Source organism: Meles meles, chromosome 13 (assembly GCF_922984935.1).
Source record: "Meles meles chromosome 13, mMelMel3.1 paternal haplotype, whole genome shotgun sequence".
Classification (NCBI taxonomy): Eukaryota; Metazoa; Chordata; class Mammalia; order Carnivora; family Mustelidae; genus Meles; species Meles meles.
Window position 1 is genome coordinate 9189843 of NC_060078.1, and position 14776 is coordinate 9204618.

The following is a 14776-nucleotide window of genomic DNA, read 5'->3' on the forward strand; positions in this document are numbered from 1 at the left end:
CCCTCATAGGGGAAGGAAAATCGATCATTCCTCCCTGAATCCATAGTGAAGGTTGAAAAAATCTCCATATGTTTGAGGCCCAAACACTACACACTCAGCACGGAGAAAAAAATCTGTCACTCTAACTTTTCTCCATCCTAACCAGCTGTCTCTATTAGGCCAGATCTCTTCCTGATGATGAGAAAATAACCATAAACTGCATAGCCTTGGAAAATATTTCATTTGTATGTACCTTTTTGGTACCTACAACCACTAGTAAGATATTGTCCCCATTTTATAGATAAGGGGTTGAAGGGTAAAAAGGGTACAAGGCTTGTCCAGTATCACACAGTGACATGGCAGGGTGAAGACTGAAATGCAGGCCTTCAGCCTCCCACTGTTACCAGTTTCATGAGCCAGTCCCTTCCTCCATCTTTTATCTTCCAGGGGCTCATTTTGTACTTACCATATTGGTTACGTGGTATTTTTTGCTTTTTTACTTATTGCTCATTCCTCCCTTCAAAGACACGAATCTTCTGCCAATTTTTGCACTTAATGTTGAAGTTGTAAAGTCACCTTGGAACTTTGTATGGTTAAACGTGATACTCCTAAGTTTGTATTGAGATACCCTTGGGGAATACGTGCCTTTCTAAGGTTTGTACGTGAGGATTTCAGTCTAATGATTTAACGCTCCTTTTTCCACGGCTGTTACCATCATGTATGTTTGCGAGTATTAATATCCCTTCTTCCTAAATTTCTCCCATTTCTACAAAGCCTGGACCTCCCACTTGTTTAAAAAAACAAAACCAAAACCAAAACCGAGAAACAGTTTTCCGTGGCAGGTGTGTTTAGTAGATTTGTGATGTGCTCAGTGTTGTCCTCTCTGTATACTTTTTAGCCCTATGTGTTTTCCTTTAATATATAAGGAAGTTCAAAGCCAAAAACCTATATGAATATTTAATATTTCATTCCATCCTTGGATTATTTTTTTTCAGAACCATTAAACCTCATTACAAAGTCATTATGAGCTTGAAAGTGCAATTTTTCTTCTTTCAAACTTCTTGGAATGTAGTAGGAGAGATCTTATTTTATTTTTTGATCCTTTTGCGTGGTCCTAGACTTCATCAGCAAGATGAAATCTTGAAGCGGATCTCATTCCGCAGAAATCGTTTGGTTTTTTAAAATTCTGTACAAAGCATTAACTACCAATTAACCTTTCTAAATTTCCATCTGTATCTGATAATATGCTGAATCGAGGTTCTTACTAGGCATGTTTATAGTGACCTCATCAAGTCTATATGAAGTTGCAGCAAAAGCATTCATTCATTCATTCATTCATTATTAATCAAAACAATAATCAACACAATCTCTCAATATTGGCTATCCTAATTTTTTGTTAGTAGTTACTTAGTACTTTAATTATTTATTGGCTATCTCCCACCCCAGATTTGCAGAGTCTGATACTAGTTCAGCTTACCCTCTGAGTTCTGACTACACTGCTCTGCCCTTCCTCTGGGTCAAGTTTCTTTTCAAGAAAAGCCTGTGATGTTAGTTCATGGCACTAAAGAGATTTTCCTAATATCCCTGCCCAGTTTTTAAAGAGTAAAGCTCTGATCGAAATTTGAGTGGCTGTTATGTGCTAGACGCCGTCCTAGGCCTCTGAGTTCTTTATGGGCTCAACGTTGTGTAGACAGACTTGTAAACAAATAATTTCAAGACCCATGATCTGTGTGTGTGAGTGGACTGTGTTGAAGTACTTAGCTGCCAGGCTCACAGGGTAAGGATCTCGGTAGAGGTACCAGATGGCCTGAAGTAGGTGTTTACCTGGTAAATAAGGAAGGCAAAGGAAGACATTTCAGTGGAAAGGAGCCGCACACGCAGGGCTTAAGGTACAAGGCATGACAAGGAATGTCACTGACCTGATACGGCTGGAGAGAAATAAACAGACTAGAAGAGAAAGATAGTTCATGGGACACTGTGAAAGCCTTTTGTGCCATGCAGAGGAATTCCATGCTTTCTTTCCGAGGCCATGGACAGTCATTATGTAAGTAACACATCCGTAGTATTCCATGTTGCGTGATGACCCACATGGCATTAAGTTCCTAGCATCCACTGTTCCGACCAGTGACATTCAAGTGCCTAAATGACTCATTCCTCAGCTAGCATGCTAAGTAGACCCTGAGTCTTTGCAAAGATAGTGAGCAGCATGATTTCCTTCATGGAAGTTGAGAGCTCTGAGATTATTATGTTTAATGATAGATTGAGGGAATTTTTGAGAGTCTGTTTTTCATAATTACTGTGAAAGGAACACATCTGTTTCATGGGAGAGTGTTGCAATTAGATTGCCTACCAGCACTGTGGGCAGCGGTGTGTATGATGAATCCCGCAGGATGAAGGCAGGGAGATCCGTCAGGATGTCGGTGGATGGAATGGGTGAAGAACAGTAAGGATTCCGGTTAGAGGAGTGGGAGCTGAAAGGCAGTAAGAGGTTATAAGAGAAATAATCTGCGCATCCCATTTGAAAGCAAAAGAATGTCTTCCTCCATAGCTGACAGGTCCTTTAATTCTGTTATCCATGGGACATACCTAATTTATTTCACGTAGTGGTCGTTTTTGCTGTCTTGGGATCTGCAAGAGGAATACATTTTATGCACTGGTGTCAAGTCAAGTGCACGGCATATGTGGATTACTTACACCTCCACAGCCCACTGGAAGTCTGTGTTTTAGAAACCTAGGTTTTTTTGAACCTATGACTTCATGTCATTGAAATGTCACTTTTATTCCTATTGTGTGTTGCATATCTCAATGCAATTGTACTTGCTCAAACCAATTTTATTCTCCCAACAACCCTATAAAGTCATTAGCTCTGGAGATTGTTAATTGCCATATCAGAATGACAAAAAGGCTCAGTAAGGTGAACTGACTTTCCCAAGGCCATATAGCTTGAAGATGTTTTTTCTTGGGTTCTAAAATTGATAAAAACAAGTAGGAGTTCACAATTTTAACTAACATAGGGTCCATGTAGTCAGTGATTGTTAGCTAAAGATCTTACCGATTACTGAGTGAGCTGTAGGAAGTGTAGAAACTAGAGCATATTGGACTCAGACCATATGATATTGAAATGACCTGTTCATTGCCTGTCTTTTTCCATTAGACTATAAACTTCAGGTTCAGGCTTGTGTCTGTTACTCCTTATGTGCCCAGGACCTCACAAGGTGCCTAGTGTGTAGATGACACTTAATGAATGGGTTTTTTGTTTGTTTGTTTGTTTGTTTGTTTTAGAGATTTTATTTTTTTGACAGAGAGACACACAGCTAAAGGAACACAAGTAGGGGGAGAGGAAGTGAGAGTAGCAGGCCTCCTGCTGAGCAGTCAGCTTTATGTGGGGCTTGATCCCAGGATCATGACCAGAGCCGAAGGCAGATGCCCAGCGACTGAGCCACCCAGGTGTCCCTAATGAATGTTTTTTGAAATTTACTGGACTTAAACCTTTAACTAGCCAGTAGCTATAGGATCTTCGTCAAGTTACTTAATTGCTCATTTGTTTACTGAACACAAGATGGGATTCGTGTAACCCATCTCATAGGATTATTGCAAACCTGAGATGAAATGATGAGAGAATATATCTAGCACGATGCCTAGCACACTGTAGTCACTAACTAAACGTTACTTGTGAATCCGTTTAAAAAATTGTATCCTTTGTCAGTTGAGTGGTCATATAATTTAAGCAGCCAGTTAAACCATTTAAGCAGTGACAGTAAAATCACCCACATGGAATCAAATACCTGACTTTTCACTATTGAAAAATATTTTTATCTTAATCTTTCAGTTTTGCCATTGTACAAAATAGATATTTGAGTCCTCTGAAGATCAGTGATCAAAACTATTTCTTCCATGGTTTTGGCAGGGTGGAGGGCGGTGGGGAAGCACTCTTGAGTTCCAGTTAACAAGCTTTTGTAGGGAGTTCTTTGATGCAGCCAATCTTCTATTTCATGCTATTCACCGTTTTAGCTTTCCATTATTGGAGATGTTGCCATGCAAAGACCTTATAACAAAGAGGATCTTAGTCTTCTGGTCTATTTATCCTAATTCAGTTGTTTTTATGTAGGTAGTCTTTTCACTCATTGCTTTCATTTTTTTAAACAATTATTGATAACTTTTAGCAATTAATAATAATTAAACCCACCCTCTCTAGGTCACAGCATTGAGCTGTGTCCATGGATGTTTTAGGTAACTAATAAAACAAACACTTAAGCAATCCCTTATGTACTTTTCTATTAATTAGATAAACCAATTAGTGAGTAGAACAGTGACCCCAACAGGGGCTGTTGGGTGGCTCAGTTGGTTGAGCATCCAGTGCTTGTTTTCATCTCAGGTTGTGATCTCATGGGTTGTAATATCGAGCCCCACGTTGGACTTCGCACTCGATGGGGAGTCTGCTTGAAGATTCTCTCCCTCCATTGGGAGGGGAGGAGGCCCTCCCCTCCGTTGCTGTCTCTCTCAAATAAAAAATAAATCTTAAAAAAAAAAATAAATGAAAGTGATTAGATTTTTCAAATAGGAACTAATTTTACTGGTAGCTTGAATAAAGAAAGTCTACTAATATTATTTCCAAGTGAAAATTTCTGTTTTTGAGAATATTTTGGCCCACTAAAACTGGCTTTTCAGAAATATTGAACACGTTTAATAATTATGTTCTTCATCACCTAGGCATGTTGTTCCCATGTTTATTTAGTGTTCTTGCCACTGCTGCTAATAACTGTAACCTTTCCACAATTTTATAAATGCTTCCACAAATTATGAAGAGTCAATGAGGTAGTGCACATGTTCTCATTTCACAGATGAGAACAGTAGGGAACACAAAAGCATCTCATCATCAGCAACAGTATTGAAATAACTCTCCCTTTATTATGGTATTAGAAATCATAAGCCCCTTATAATTAAAAATGAAACCAAAGGAATGCCCTTTACTATATTTGCATTTGACCATCACGTGGCTATTACAAAATATTTTAAGAACGTCAGAGCACTTTCAACTACATTTTACTCCATTTCGTTATGTTACTAATCTCGGTTTCCATCTTACAATGGAATTTCTTTTGCATACATCACAAAATAGACGGTTGGTCCTGTACCTTCTGCAGACATAAAGCCATCATCCATCTCTGTTACTGTACCACTTACATGCAGCATGGGGAATGGCAGCATTTTAATCAGATAGTAATGTGTCCAATAGGCAAGAGCACCCCAGTTTATACCTTGTATCCCCTGATGGTAAATAAAGGCTTGGCCGCCCCCTCCCACTCTCCTCTTCCCATTGTTCTGCTGTGTTCAGCGTGTTCCTATGTAAGTGAAGTTACTTGTATGTGTTTTGGTATGTCATGAAACTACTGTGCATGCAGACAATGAATATAGCCTTATGTCATGAATCAGTGTGCATGGTGCAGAGCATTTCTAGGAACACAGGTAGACTGTATATTTTTTTTTTCCGTTGTTAACCTTTCTGAGGACTTTCTATCAAGGGTTACTTATTCCACATTGAGTATATGAACACTGGGAAGTACCTGGTCTGTCAATGCAGTTTTCTAGAACAAAAACCATTTTAGATGGGCTCGCAAGGAGAGAGTCAATAAGTCTGTGTCAATAGCTCATCATATTTTGGTTTAAATATTATGTTAAAGACTCTTCTGATTCAAATAGTTCACAGAAAGATACTGAGTATCATCCGGGATGAGTTCTGTCTATTAGCCTAGACTGTTCTCCCTGTCTTTGCTATCCCGCCATGAATGTAGACACTGAGGAATGGGCTTATCAGCCATGCACTGAGTCACAGCAATGCGCACTTAAACTTGAACTTGCCACACGACTGTCTGTATGCATGGTGATTTTAGTTTGGTCACCAAATATCATATCTTGCAGGGAAACCAGGACAGTGATTTTATGTACCTTTTTTAATGTTTATATTAGTTTTCAAAATGGTTTTGCTTCCTAACCCTCCCATTATATGAAGCCTCTCACTTTGAAAGTCACAGACTACAGACTGGTAAGTCCATCAGCTCTCTGTCCTTATAATCATTCATAATTTTAGTTAAAGTAAACACATGGTCATTGCATAGTTTTCTTTCTTGGCCCAAAGTATTTCCAGTCTGAAAAGTTATTATCATTTTTTTTCAAAGACATAAGTACATCCATCCACTTGCCGAACAACATGTTTGTGTCATTTTGATTTCTGGACAACACATTTAGACGCCAGAACGTACACTCATAACGTTGAAATTTTTTCCACTGACACTCTATGCTTTTGAAATCAACTTTCATTTGTGTGGTGCCGTTTTTCCGTTTGTTTCTTTCTTTGTGTTTTTGCTTTCAGAGTGACTTGTGATCAAGATACATTTTGACTGAAATGTAGGTAAAATATCTGAACGCTTTTCTGAGCTGTCCTGCTTGCCCCATTGATAGAGATAGATTGGTTTTTTGTTTTGTTTTGTTCTGTTTTGTTTTTTGAAAGGTGAAAGATTTATACGATCTGAAGAGAAACCCGATTACTTTCATTTTGTTTTTAAATGATGCTTCTGTAGCTCTGAGCTAGCCTTCTTTTCACCTTTGCTGCTTTGTCTCTACTCACAGAGCATGAGCCACCAAAGTCTTTCTTTTGGTTTGGTATTTAAAATTAGGTCTGTTCACCAGTTCTCTCTCCTCTGCAAGTAATGCTCCAACCAATGACATCTCTGTATCAGATTTTTGAAGCTTTTACTTTTTTAAAAATCCATAGGCAAGCTAATGAGACCATTAGTTGAAATGAATTAAGAAACATTTTCTAGTCATTTATAAATTCCATTGTTATTTACAGTTTCTGTTAATTATTCTTTAAATAAAAGAAACTCTTGGTCCTGTTTTCCATATGCATTGAATGCCTTTGCATTGAATCACTTGGTCTTACTCTGGGAACAAAGGAGACTTAACTTTGGTGTTTTTAAGAGATGTAGAGATCATTCCTAGATGCACCTTATCCCCCCAAAAAAGAAAAGAAAAGAAGAGACGTTTAAACCTTCAGGTTGTTTCTAAAATGTTGCCAAACCCATGCTGCTACTTTTAACAGAGAGAAACCTAGTTTTAAGATTCAAATGTTCTTTTCTGACAAAGAAAAAGTACATCTATCTGCCAAGCGCATGATCGTATGAGCTTCAGATAGAACATTGGCTATGATTTGTGACTGTTTTTGGTTCAGAACAATGCTAGATCAACCTGCAAGTTTTATGGAGGTGGGGAGAGAAGGGGGAGGGACAGGCCAGAGTAGCTGATCATGTCTGATTTCTCTGGCTTTTCTGCAGGAGAAAAGGTTCTCCAGGATGACGAGTTCACTTGCGACCTCTTTCGCTTCCTACAACTGCTTTGTGAGGGACACAACTCAGGTGTGTGAGACCCCAGGCTATGGGATGGTACCAAGGAATCAGAATTTTGAAACCAGTCAGCAAGCAGCCCCAAGCCTTCTTCAGTATGCTCAGTACATGCACGGTGACCTTTTATGTATTGCATTCCTACCTTCAAAGTCCTTTGCTAGCCTCTTCACTCAATTTCCATCAGTTGTTCTTCTGTTGAAGAAGACAGGTGGAAAAAAGAGATACATGAGACAGATAGCTACAGAGAAATACAGGGCTTTATTTCTTTTATACCTCTTCTCTTTAACTGGGGAATCTACTTCATTGTATTACTTAGCATAACATATTTTCCCTTGTGGTTGATATAACTTGCTTTCTCGCAAGTTGATGTAACTAGCTCTCTCCCAGACTCTGTAGGAAGCAGGAACTGTATCTTAATTTTATCTTTGTATCCCCAGGACTGAGAACAGTACTGAGGGACAAAGGATAACTGAATACGTAATTTAATTACTCCATCCCAAAGGAAGGAACTCCTTCCGGCGATTCCCATGTCCAGAGCTCTAGACTTAGGGATCAGGAAACAGACGTTAGCCACCTTGTAGACCAAAAATTGAATATTGATAGTCTGTGAAGCACCTCGATGTGTTGGGATTCCCATGTAAAACTCTCTTCTTGAATAAAGCAAGCACCATTCTTAGCCACGTTGATTTTGCTGGAGACATCATTTGCTTTTGGAGTTCTTCAGATAACTCATTTTAAGCTATTGGGAAGCTTTAGTAACATCTTTTGATCTTATGTAGATTTTCAAAATTATCTGAGAACTCAGACTGGCAATAATACGACTGTGAACATAATCATCTCGACCGTAGACTACCTCCTGAGAGTCCAGGTGCGTTGCCTTCTGTTGGGAAGAAATGGAAGGGCGGGGTAGTTGAAATGAGGGGCAGAGCTCCTAAACTGGCCTGTTGTAATGTGCTTTGATGGAGGACTAGATGGAAGTTTTGGAGGTATTTTGTCCGTGATCACAGCCTTTCACCAAGTCCTAGGGTGAAACGGCTCCTTTTGTCTTTGCCTCTGATCCTGGCTCCTCCTTGGCTCATTATTTCCTTTCTATAAGTGGGAATCTTCTTCCCCCATAGTTTTCAGCTTGATGGCATTTTAAATTCATTTTCGTTTTGCAAAGTACTTACATGCTCTGCTCCTTCCACTACAGTTCATAGATAAATGGGGGAAGAGTATTTGAAACATTTTCAAAAGTGAGAAGGAAAGGCTTTCAAAATATCTACAATATACTTAAATTTAACAGGTAGTTATTTTCAGCTGTCCTGATAATGTGAATTAATTTTAAAATTCAGCTTAACACTCCACCACTTAAAAATCTCCCTGATATTGTAATAATCTTTCACATGTTAATAGACTGAATCTGAAGGCTTAGGCTTCTAAGTAATGGGAGCCCTGTACAAATTTTACTTCCCTCATCTTATTTATAAGACTGGCCAGATAGAGTTGTGTAAAACCTGCACATTCAAACTTTCAGTTTCTCCCTGAATCTCTGGAGTGTATAAAAGCACTATACACAAACACATTTATATATATGTGTGTGTATATATATATGTGTGTATATATATATTACCTAAAGTTTCCATTTTGAAAGTAAATTACAAAAAAAAATTGCTGAAAACATATTTGTGGTTTTTTTAAAAATCATATCTCAAAACCCAAGTGTAGTCTGTGTGCTAGACTACAGTGTGTTAGTCCTTTAGCCCACTAAAATTCCTTCCAATGTAGATTATCATTGACAACATCTTGTTTAGAAAGGTTGATTTTGTTTATGGGTGTGTCAGTGTTTTCTTTTTTAATTTTTTTTTCGAAGATTTTATTTATCTGACAGACAGAGATCACAAGTAGGCAGAGAGAGAGAGAGGGAGGCAGGCTCCCTGATGAGCAGAGCCCAATGCAGGACTGAATCCCCAGGACCCTGAGATCATGACCTGAGCCGAAGGCAGAGGCTTTAACCCACTGAGCCACCCAGGCACCCTGGTTGTGTCAGTGTTTTTAATAGTCTAATCAGTTTCTTGAGGGGCATTTACAGGAACAAGGAACATTTGGGAGTTCTCATGAGGAAACATTATGGACTTTGTTGGAGAAAAAGCCCTGAGGTCTGTAACCCAGAAAACATCCATGACTTGTCTAATTTTTGTGCTTACATAGTCAACATTTAGCTTTGCTCAGTGGATGAATATAGGTTGATCTTATGAATCCTTATGTCTGTGAGATTCAAGATCATCAGAGACAGTCATTTTTAAAGCTAAGTTTTCTGCTTTTTCTCTCCAGCTGTTATTTCTGTCTAGGGAGGACAGGTCAGTGGTAGCTTGAGGTTGTATCTTAATCCTATCACCCCTCTTTTCCAGGAATCCATTAGCGATTTCTACTGGTATTACTCTGGGAAAGACGTTATTGATGAACAAGGACAACGGAATTTCTCCAAAGCAATTCAAGTAGCAAAGCAAGTCTTTAACACTCTCACAGAATATATTCAGGTAAACATTTAAATATTTCTGCCTTTAATGAATAAAAATAAAAAAGAGTCAACTGGTTACCTTTGAATTCCTTTGGAATTCTTTGGAAAATGCAAGATGCCTACTTTCCTGCCATGGCCCACGTTTCCTGTGAACATTTCATATAGATTCTTAGCCAGTGACAAGTAAATATCAGGTTGAGATGTGATTTTATATGGACTGAATTTGCTTTACCGTTTGGCGGATGGAGATACTATTGATTCCTTTGAGGCATGAACAAGAGCGTTGACTCTCTTGTATCTCTAGAGCCTGGAATGTGTAGTAAGTACTCCGTAAACATTAAAGAAAGGAAGGAGGAAAAAAGAAGAAGGGAAAGTGAAAGGACAGAACACTAAATTACTCTTTATTGTGTTCCAGTAAAAATAAGGAGTTTTGTAGAAACTTTATATAAAAGAGAATAGTGAAGCTTCATTTTAGAACACATACGTGTATGGGTACACATACACTCATAAATATAAAATCGTATAGTAATGTATATTTCAGGTATAATTCCAATAACCATGAAGAAAATATCTTTTTTTTTTAACATCAATTTGTTTTATATTTTCCTTAGGTTAAACAGCTAGACTTAACCTGTAGATTTTTAAAAGATTTTATAAAATTCTGTTTTTTTCAACGCGTGAAGCTTTGCTCTTTGCTAGGGCACTGTCAGCCATCTTTGTTTTCTGTCTCGGTGGCCAGAATCCCTCTAAATCAGTCAGTGTGTTTGAAGTGCCATGTGCCGAGGAGAAAACAGGAGGGATACGTTTAGTTTGTTTCATTAGACTTAAACAGAAGCCTGTGGCAGGAAGAGGACGTAAAGCAGGAAGTAAAAATAGCAGACGGTCCCCCAGGGCCTAGCATAGGTGCAGGTGTTTACAGGATGAACATGCAGGGCCAGGGGAGGGTGACGCAGGGATGCGGCTGCAGAAGTGGGGGGTGAGAGGGAACGACCCCTCCCCTCCTCTGCCCCTTCTCTCCTCTCTAGTCATACGTGGGACGGATCTCACTTTCTGTATTCTCTCCCTCCCTGGGCAGGAAAGTGGTGATCCTTACCACATTTCAAAATGGAAAAGCCACAGTCGATCATTCTGAGAATTTTTCTTTAAGTCAGATAAAAGTGAAAATTTAAATCTGTTTCGATCCAGTCACATTCCTCTTTCCTTGTCTTGACTGGCTTCCACTGCTGCCTTCGTCTTCTTACACGTGTCATGCAAGGTCTAGCCATAGCATTCCGTGTGGATTCTCTTGTTTAAATGATATAATTATCCGATGACATTAGGAAGCCAGTGAATTCTATAGAAAGCTGATAAAATGATTTCTGTATCACATATGGAACTTAAATGCCTTTCTCAGTGGACAGCGAGCATTTCCTGGTTCTTAAAATAGGTGAGATTCCTAAATATATATAAAACTAGAAGAATCCATTAGCCCCTCACTATGTGCAAACTAATTTTTTATTGAGATATGCTTGACAAAATATTATATTAGTTTTAGATAGAAACATAATGATTTGATATCTGTATATATTGCAAAATGATCACCAAAATAAGTCTAGTTAATATCTGTCACTGTGCATAGCTACAGTTTCTTACGAGGAGGAAATTTAGGATTTATTCTCATCGCAACTTTCAGATATGTAATATAGTGTTATTAACTGTTGTTACCCTGTTGTATATTACATTCCCTAGACTTATTTATTTTATAACTGAAAGTTTGAACCTCCTGACCCCTTTGCCCATTTCATGCCCACCCCCAGCTCTGACAACTACCAGTCTTTTCTGTATGTTTATGAACTTTTTCATTCATTTGTTTGATTTTAGATTCTACATTTAAGTGAGATCATACAGGAATTGTCTTTCTTTGTCTGACTTATTTCACTGAGCATAATACCCTCAAGGTCCATGCATGTTACAAGTGTCAAGTTTCCTTTTTTATGGCTGAGTAATACTCCTGTGTATGTGTGTATCACGTTTTCTTTATCCATTCATCTATAAGTAGACAATTAGGTTATTATCATATCTTATAAGTAAAGTTGCAATGAACATAGGATTGCGTGTATTTTTTTGAGTTCGTGTTTTCATTTTCTTCAGATACCTGTAAATGGAATTGCTGGATCATTTGGTAGTTCCATTTTATTTTTTTTTGAAGAACCTCCATACTGTTTTCTGCAGTGACTATAACAATTTACATTCCCGATAACAGTGCACAAGGAGTCCCTTTTCTCCACATGCTTGCCAATGCTCCTTATTTTATATATATATATATGTATATGTATATGAAATATATGTATATATTTATATATGTATATATAAAACATGTCTACTTATAATAGCCATCCTAAAAGGTGTGAGGTGATATCCTGTTATGATTTTGATTTGTATTTCCCTGATGATGAGTGATGTTTGACATCTTTTCATGTGCCTGTTGGCCATCTGGATGTCTTTTTTAGAAAAATGTTTATTCAGGTCCTCTGCTCATTTTTTTAAATTATTTATTTATTTTCAGCGTAACAGTATTCATTGTTTTTGCACCACACCCAGTGCTCCATGCAGTACGGGCCCTCCCTATTACCCACCACCTGGTTCCTCAACCTCCCACCCCCCGCCCCTTTAAAACCCTCAGGTTGTTTTTCAGAGTCCATAGTCTCTCATGGTTCATCTCCCCTTCCAGTTTCCCTCAACTCCCTTTCCTCTCCATCTCCCCATGTCCTCCCTGTTATTATGCTCCACAAATAAGTGAGACCATATGATACTTGACTCTCTCTGCTTGACTTATTTCACTCAGCATAATCTCTTCCAGTCCCGTCCATGTTGCTACAAAAGTTGGGTATTCATCCTTTCTGATGGAGGCATAATACTCCATTGTGTATATGGACCACATCTTCCTTATCCATTCATCCGTTGAAGGGCATCTTGATTCTTTCCACAGTTTGGTGACCGTGGCCATTGCTGCTATAAACATTGGGATACAGATGGCTCTTCTTTTCACTACATCTGTATCTTTGGGGTAAATACCCAGCAGTGCAATTGCAGGGTCATAGGGAAGCTCTATTTTTCATTTCTTGAGGAATCTCCATACTGTTCTCCAAAGTGGCTGCACCAACTTGCATTCCCACCAACAGTGTAAGAGGGTTCCCCTTTCTCCACATCCTCTCCAACACACGTTGTTTCCTGTCTGCTAATTTTGGCCATTCTAACTGGTGTCAGGTGGTATCTCAATGTGGTTTTAATTTGAATCTCCCTGATGGCTAGTGATGATGAGCATTTTTTCATGTGTCTGATACCTCTGCTCATTTTTTAATCAGGTTATTTTTTTGCTGTTTAGTTGTATGAATTTTTGTATATTTTGGATATTAACTCTTTATCAGATACATGATTTACCTGTATTTTGTTTCATTCCGTAGGTTGCCTTTTCATTTTGTTGATGGTTTCCTTTGCTGTGCAGCAGGCTTTTAATTTGATACAGTCCCACTTGTTTGTTTCTGCTTTTGTGGCCTTTATTTTTGGTGTCAAAAAAAAAATTATTGCTAAGATTTACTTCAAGGAACTTAATACTTTTTTTCTTTAAAAAGCTTTATGGCTCTCAGATCTTACATTCAAGTTTTTAATGCACTGATTTTTTAAAGATTTTATTTATTTATTTGACAGAGAGAGATCACAAGTAGGCAGAGAGGCAGGCAGGGGTGCTGAGCAGAGAGCCCGATGCGGGGCTCGATCCCCGGACCCTGAGATTATGACCTGAGCTGAAGGCAGAGGCTTAACCCACTGAGCCACCCAGGCACCCCTCAAGTCTTTAATACATTTTGAGTTAATTTTTGTGGATGGTGTAACGTAGGGGTCTAGTTTCATTCTTGCATGTGTGGTTTATTTTGTTTTCCCAACACAATTTATGGAAGAGACCTCCTTTCTCATTGCATATTCTTGGTTTTTTGGTCATAAGTTGATTGACTACAGAAGTGTGTATTTCCCGATTCTTTTCTCTTCTGTTGATCTGCAGGTCTGTCTATATGCCAGTGCAATGCTGCTTTCATTACTGTAGTTTCATAGTATAGTTTGAAATCAGGGAACATGGTACCTCCTGATTTCACAAGATTGCTTTGGCTATTCAGGATCTTTTGTGGTTCCATGCAGATTTTAGGATTATTTGTTCTATTTTGTGAAAGATGCCGTTGAAGTTTTGAGAGGCATTGCTTTGAATCAATAGATTGCTTTGGGTGGTTTGGCCATTTCAACAATATATATTCTTTCAGTGCAGGAGTGTGGGATATCTTTGCATTTGTTTGTATCTTCTTCAGTTTCAACAGGGCCTTACAGTTATCACTGTACAACACTTCTACCTCCTTGATTAAACCTGTCCCTGGTATTTTAATCTTTTGATGCAATTGTATTTGGGATTGCTGCCCTAATTTCTCTTCTGATAGTTCATTATTAACTTTTGTGTAACGATTTTGTATCCTACAGCTTTATTGAAATATTAGCTCTCACCATTTTTCTGTGGAGTGTATTTTAGGATTTTATATATACGATATCCTATCCTCATGCGAGTAAGAATAGTTTTACTTCTTTCTTTCCAATTTGTATGTCTTTTATGTCCCTTGCCTAATGGCTCTGGCTAAGACTTCCAGTACTACGTTGAATAAAAATGTCGTCCCACTTGTTTGTCTTTGCTTTTGCAAAATTCACTTTTGGAAGGAGTGGGCATCCTTGACTTATTCCTGATCTTAGTGGAGAAGTTTCTGCTGAAAAAATTTGCCAGTAGTTTTATGGGGATTTCCTTGGATGTAACAAGTTGTTTTTTCTCTTGATGCTCTTAAGAGGCTCTCCTTGGCTTTAACTTTTGATATTGTAACTATAATGT

At 38.3% G+C, this 14776-nt stretch overlaps 1 protein-coding gene across 12 annotated transcripts in view; it reads left to right on the forward strand.

Moving 5' to 3' along the window:
• Positions 1 to 14776, forward strand: part of RYR2 (ryanodine receptor 2) — a 749188-nt gene that overhangs the window by 678436 nt on the left and 55976 nt on the right. For 7 of the 12 annotated variants that reach the window (XM_046026816.1, XM_046026818.1, XM_046026819.1 and 4 more), the window contains 3 exons: positions 7311 to 7391; positions 8159 to 8247; positions 9770 to 9898. In XM_046026816.1, the coding sequence (XP_045882772.1) occupies positions 7311 to 7391; positions 8159 to 8247; positions 9770 to 9898 (299 nt within the window). Of the gene's footprint in view, positions 1 to 5989; positions 6023 to 7310; positions 7392 to 8158; positions 8248 to 9769; positions 9899 to 14776 lie in introns of all 12 variants that reach the window. The other 5 variants (XM_046026812.1, XM_046026814.1, XM_046026815.1 and 2 more) reach the window with 1 other exon arrangement.